Source organism: Arachis ipaensis, chromosome B09 (genome assembly GCF_000816755.2).
Source record: "Arachis ipaensis cultivar K30076 chromosome B09, Araip1.1, whole genome shotgun sequence".
Classification (NCBI taxonomy): domain Eukaryota; kingdom Viridiplantae; phylum Streptophyta; class Magnoliopsida; order Fabales; family Fabaceae; genus Arachis; species Arachis ipaensis.
The window spans coordinates 24,542,210-24,548,569 of record NC_029793.2 but is presented as its reverse complement, the minus strand read 5'-3'; the positions used below and the strand labels follow the sequence as shown (position 1 = coordinate 24,548,569).

Here is a 6,360-nt window from a genome sequence, read left to right as displayed (position 1 = left end):
ACTGGCCTGAACTGAAATGGATCGGTCGAATCGAACCATAATTCGGTCGGTTTTTTGAATTTTGCTGAAACGCCATCGTTTGGCTGTGTAGAGGAACCCCGAATCCTAATTCCAGCCCTAACCAAAACGCGCTCTCTGCCTCTCACACTCATCCACTGTCCAGAGCTCCTCTGAACTCCTGCTCCTCCCTCACTTCCGTCCAGCCACCCCCTGCTACCGTCGCCGTCGCAACTTCTAACTTCAAACAGCCACCGTCGCAACCTTCCAACTTCGAACAGCCACCGCCTGCTCCGTCACTTCCCCTCCATCGCGCAGCAAACGTCGCAAACTTTCTTCCCTCCATCGCGCAGCCATCGTTCGAACGTCGAAGCCTCCATCGCGCAGCCACTGTCCCGCCGCTCTAGCTCTGTTCCACTGCGTTCCTGTCCCTTCAGCGGCGTCAGCTCTGTTCCATCGCGCAGCCCTTCCCTCGAAGGTATTTTTTTTAATTATTTTTGTAACTGTAATTGTGGTTTTAGTTTGTTAGTTAATCAGTTAATCTGTGATTTAATTCTGATATTCTTGATTCCAACCTTGCTACGGCTAATTTTTTTATTGTGTATCACTGTGTCTAATTATCTATGTTGAGATTAATGGGTTGTTGTAAGCCTACAATATTGTTATTGAAAACATTGCAAACATTGAAAACATTGCTGATGGGCAATATCATGTGCAAACATTGTACGAACCGATCGGTGTTGCTGGTCAGATCATTCCCTGGAATTTCTCTCTTCTCATGTTTGCTTGGAAGGTTGGACCGGCATTGGCCTGTGGCAATACTCTTGTTCTCAAAACCGCTGAGCAGACACCATTGTCTGCTTTGTACGCAGCAAAACTATTTCATGAGGTGGACATATTCTCTGTTAATGGAACCGTGCTCGTTTACTGGTTTGGAAGATATAAAGAGGCATAGTTTAAATTAAAATAGCTTTGATGATCAATCTTTCTTCCAAATTTATAATCTGCTTAGCAGGCTGGACTTCCTGAAGGTGTTTTGAATGTGGTATCAGCCTTTGGTCCCACTGCTGGCGCTGCTCTTGTAAGTCACATGGATGTGGATAAGGTGCCAAAATATTTTAATTCTGCAGTGACATTAGATTCATTTTATTGATATCTTTGTTACTAAAATAAGTTTCTTCTGTAGTCAACTAGATGCCAAGAATATACTGCAGCCCATGTCCCCTGTAGTATCATGAAATTCTATAACAAATTTCATTGCTATTAAATTTTCAATTCAATGTTTGGTACTTGATTTTTACCCCATCTGATTATTGTTGCTGTGGGTTACATACAATTGTTTTATTTGCAAATATATACAATAACCCTTGAGATACATTATACAATATTTAATATTCTTTGTAGTTTATATGACACTTCTTTCTTTTGTTATTTGATTTTTGAGTTTGTATTTGAATGAGATTATAACATTGTGGAATATGTAGTACTTTTAATTTGGATGATATTTTAAAATATATATTTTATTTATAAAACGGTTTTTCCAGTTGAATTACGGTTGAACCGGTTAAACCAATAAACTAGTAAATCAGTAACCAGAATGGTTCGATGATCGGTTCGGTTCGATGATCGGTTCGGTTCGATGACCGGTTCAGTTCGCAGAATTGCTGATTTTTTGTAAAATAATCCCAACAAAGTTCATCAGTTGTTTTCGATTATTCTTGTTTGTTCATATAGAAATTTTGGTGATTATGTTTCCCCATTTTTATGATCCTAAGACAAAATTCGTTAGGAAAATAAACTGTGATTGGGGATTATACTTGTTTTTCATATAGATAGTGTGTGTGGGACAGAGGGTTATTTTGGGTGCATATGATAAAAAATAAACTGTGATTGTTTCAACTCCTCCGTTTGTTTTATTCCACAATTTGTGAAATGATTGGATCATATGCTTGTGTATGCATTGAGGCCCTTCCTTTGTACTTTGCTGTTTTTTGTTGTTTGATGGAAGAACAATATATTACAAACAACACATGAATTATAATTGATTAATTGATGAAGAAAGGAGATAAAGTGAAAAATGGGGCTTTGAGTGGGTTGAGTAATGTCAAGCTAGAGACGAAGAAACGCGGGTTAGTTCAGTGGAATGGAGCAGATATGGCAAAGAAAGTAAAGCATTAGAGAAGTAAGATGGGTGCATTAGATATTTTTTGATGCTCGAGGATTTTGCTGGAATTCACTGATTCTCTTTTATTTTTCGGATAGGAAGAATTCACTGCTTGATTAACTCCTATTTGCTATTGTGTACAATTTTGCTTGTTCAGGTATCTAGCAGATTTTGTTATGAGCATTCTATAATTGTGTTCTCTTCTGTTGGTCATTTTATCACTTGCTAATCCAAATATCCTATACTTGAGCTTAAACAAGTGTCTTCACTCTTCAGTCCAAATATTCTTTTAACTTAAACGCTTATGAATGAAATGATAGTAGAGTCCCAATAACACACTTGATTATGCTGATTTCACTTCGACCATTCCAGATATTTTGCTCTTCGGCCCAGCATTGCTCCGTTGTATGCTTCTTCCATGAAAGATCTTGTTACTGTATTTGTAGACTAGGAAGGTTCTGTTTTTTGTACTTTGCTGTTTTTTGTCTCACTGGTGGGCACACTCCATTTTTGAGAGTTGATTAATTGATTACAGTTAATTAATTTACACGTGAATTTCATGTCATTAATTAATTTGCTTTGGTGTTAACGTTTCGCAAGCATGTTATTGGTTATTATAATTTCTGGTTCAAATTGTTTTACATTTTGTATTCGAAAATTTAGATGTATTTTCTTGTGTATGCATGCAAATTTCTGCCATGAATTCCATTGCATTGTTTGAAACTCTGATTTTTCTATTAATGTTAAGCTTGGAGATAGAATTTTTTTGTTATATTTTTCTATTAATGTTTAGCATTGTTTGAAACTCTGTCTTTAATAATTAGATTTTATGGCTTCTTATTCAAAATGAGGTAGCTGATCGTGATGTTCCCATGTCAGAGTCTGCAGAGCATTCGATATGAAGAGGGTATGGCTTTCTAAGAAGTTCTCCTACATTTATGAATCTGGTCCTTCTACCAACCTTGCCTTCTTTATGCAATCTCTGTATGCCCAATATATAGGTAGGTGTTTAGATTCCACGAGTTTCAAAAATTGTAGAAAAGGCAGATATGCAAACTTAAATTAAAATTTATATATTTATGAAAATCCCACTACTGTGTGATGATTGTGATATGTTTAAGCATAGAAACTTTCATTTTATTAGCTTTATATCTTTATTTCAGTATACAAAATCTCTTTATGTTCCTGTGCAGGTTACATGTGTGGCACTGCTTCTTTATCACACAGATTGTGCAAAAACCGGTTTTTGTATGTAAAAAAATTGATTTTTGTGCAAAAACCGGTTTTTCTATATAGAAACAGATTATTTTTTAAAAACCGGTTTTTATTTTAATAACTGGTTAAAAATCGGTTTTTAAATTTCCTAACTAGTTAATAACCGATTTTGTCATGTAAAACCAATTTGGTTAATTAACCTAAATTAAATTTTTGTTAACCAAAAACAGGTTTGGTTTTTGGATTAACCATAACCATGTACAGCCTACTTTTATAGAACAGGTTAATGAAATAAATCAGGGAGTCTGATCAGATTTAATTTAGTCAATGGGTATCCTCTACAATTTTGTAACTACCGGAGAATTTCAATAATATTAAGATCCGTTCTGTTGGCAAGAATATAGTATATACTGTTACTATATAAAACCACACAAACTGAACAGTACTGAACCAAACACAAATTTCTGTTTAGTTTGTTTTTGTTGGTTTGCCTATTAAAGCTGAATATGGATGTTAATGTGCAGTAACTGATTGGCTTGGTTCGAACAGGATTCTTCTGCCTAAATCTATACTTAAGAAGAACACACAGACACTCCCGTGTCAGACGACAGTAGTTGGACGGAACAAGCTTTGGAAGTGTCAAAATGTACAAAATACATAATGTTTTGGTGGTCATCCGGCCCTTTCACAAGCAGTGCACATGGTCATATAAGAAAATGGTGCCTTTCAAGAGGCTTAATCTTTGAGAGCTGGGTACATGTATCTGATTCAAAACCCCACAAATTGAGGCCCTAATTTTGACCATTACCCGGTAGAGGCATTTTCTTTATGATTGGTTGCCTTTGTTCATTTTAAACTGGAATATGGAGTAGACTCAGCACTTTATACACTTCTTTACTCTTGTTCTTCCAAACTATAGTCCAAACCTTTTTGTGTTCCAAACTTCATTCAGTCTCTTTTAATTTGAGTTTATATGAGAAAGAGTGAAGCAATTTTCTTTACTGTCATCTTAATTGAACCCACAATGTCTTTTGATGTACAGAAAACTGAGTAGCAAAGTGAAGGCTTTACTTGGGTTGCTGGCCACAGAACAATGACTTTTATTCACCAAGTGAGTTCCAAACCATTCAATCTCTTCACTAGGATTAATTTTTCCAGACACCACTTTCAACATTTACGGCTTCTTCATACACAAGCCGTGTCAAAGTATAATAATGATGATGTTACTGCAATATGCAACTCATTCAGAAGGGGGTGGAACTGGGATACTATAAGCATCAAATTTGGTACGTTCATGTTGAATGACTGGATGGTTGAGCGAGTGCTCCTGGAATTGAAGGACCCCAGTGATGCAAAGTGTGCCTTGGGTTTCTTTCATTGGTCCACAAAGAGGAGAAATATTGAACATGGAATTCGGTGTTACTGCATAGCAATCCATATCTTGGTTAGAGCTAGGTTGCTTAACGATGCTCGTGCATTGCTCGAATCATTGTTGAACAAAACCAAGGAAAGCAGCTCAAGGGTTATTGTCGCAGATACACTTCTTGGCTGCTACCCGGTTACCGATTCACATCCTATTGTGTTTGATTTGCTGATACAGGCCTATGCAAAGCTAAGGCTGACTGATGTTGCTTTTGAGGTTTGCCTATATGTGGAGAAACATGGATTCTCCATCAGCCTTGTAAGTTTCAACACTTTGCTTCATGTTGTGCAAAAATCAGATCAATTTGGTCTAATTTGGGATGTTTATGAGCACATGATTCAAGAACGGACATACCCTAATCTAGCAACTTTGAGGATCATGATCAATGCACTGTGCAAGGATGGGCAGCTGCAGAAAATTGTGGATGCATTAGATAGGATTATGGGGAAGTGGAATTCTAGTCCTTCAGTGATTGTAAATTCTAACTTAATTTTCAGAGTCTTAGAGCAGGGGAAAATGGAAGAAAGCATGGTAGTTGTGTTGTTGAAAAGGTTGTTACAGAAGAATTTGATTCCTCACTCAGTTGCTTATTCTCTGATTATTCATGCTAGGATTAGGTTGGGAAGTTTGGATTCCGGATGGGAGATGTATGAAGAGATGGAGAGAAGAGGTTTCCAAGCAAACTCTTTTATATATACATCATTTATAGGTGCATACTGTAGAGAGGGCCGAATTGAACAAGCGAATGTTTTGATGCAAGCAATGGAAGAAAGAGGCTTGAAACCATATGGTGAGACTTTTGATCATCTTATAATTGGATATGCTAATTTGGAGCAGTTGGAGGGGTGTTTGAGTGTTTGCGATAAAATGTTGAGTATTGGGCTTATTCCTAGTTGTTTATCGTTTAACACGATGGTAGAAAAGCTCTGCGCAAAGGGGCATGTGGAGCAAGTTAACTCCAGGTTGACTTTATTGTTAGATAAGGGATTCTCACCAAGTGATATCACGTACACTCATCTAATAGAGGGTTATGCCAAGAAGGACGAGATTCAGGAAGTTTTAAAGTTATATTATGAGATGGAGTACAGGTCTATGTCTCCTGGATTATCTGTTTTTACATCAATAATTCAGTGTTTATGTCATTGTGGAAAGCTCGAAGATGCGGATAAATATCTATGGATTATGAAGGGTCAGCCGCTAACCCCGTCTGTTACTATATACAAGACGTTGATTGCTGGCTATAGGCAGAAGGGTTACAGCATAAGGGCCCTCCATCTTCAGAACGAAATGGATTCTTTAGTAATACATAAGTGAAGGTTATCCTTTTAGAAGCTAGTTCACTTTTCCTTTTCGTGGAGTGTTAGGGGGTAGCAACTTTTGTGATTTGTAGCTATCAAATAGCTATCAATGATGATTTTAATGGTGTGAGATTTCATCTAATGGTTCACTTTTCTTTGCTGGTTACATGCCAGAATTTAATAAAGTTGTTGGCCCCTAGACTTTTCCTTTTCTATTTTCTGCAATGTATATATCAATAGTTGAAATGCAAGTTAATTTATTC

General features: G+C 36.9%; 1 protein-coding gene across 12 annotated transcripts; it reads left to right on the top strand.

The window, feature by feature from the left end:
- On the top strand, positions 299 to 6,360 carry LOC107618168 (pentatricopeptide repeat-containing protein At1g66345, mitochondrial). 12 transcript variants are annotated; one of them, XM_016320143.2, is made up of 6 exons: positions 299 to 475; positions 749 to 886; positions 1,013 to 1,078; positions 3,041 to 3,162; positions 3,926 to 4,187; positions 4,419 to 6,360. In XM_016320143.2, exon 6 carries the CDS (start codon positions 4,470 to 4,472, stop codon positions 6,111 to 6,113), a length of 1,644 nt encoding a protein of 547 aa, XP_016175629.1. In that variant the 5' UTR covers positions 299 to 475; positions 749 to 886; positions 1,013 to 1,078; positions 3,041 to 3,162; positions 3,926 to 4,187; positions 4,419 to 4,469; the 3' UTR covers positions 6,114 to 6,360. The 12 variants fall into 12 exon arrangements, with proteins under 12 accessions (XP_016175629.1, XP_020968190.1, XP_016175630.1 ...); XM_021112531.1 differs by having other exon boundaries at positions 3,901 to 4,187; XM_016320144.2 differs by having other exon boundaries at positions 1,013 to 1,102; positions 3,041 to 3,068.

What these genes read in the sequence shown, in the direction of transcription:
- LOC107618168 (XM_016320148.2), top strand. Translation starts at nt 4,470, where the DNA reads ATGACTTTTATTCACCAAGTGAGTTCCAAACCATTCAATCTCTTCACT.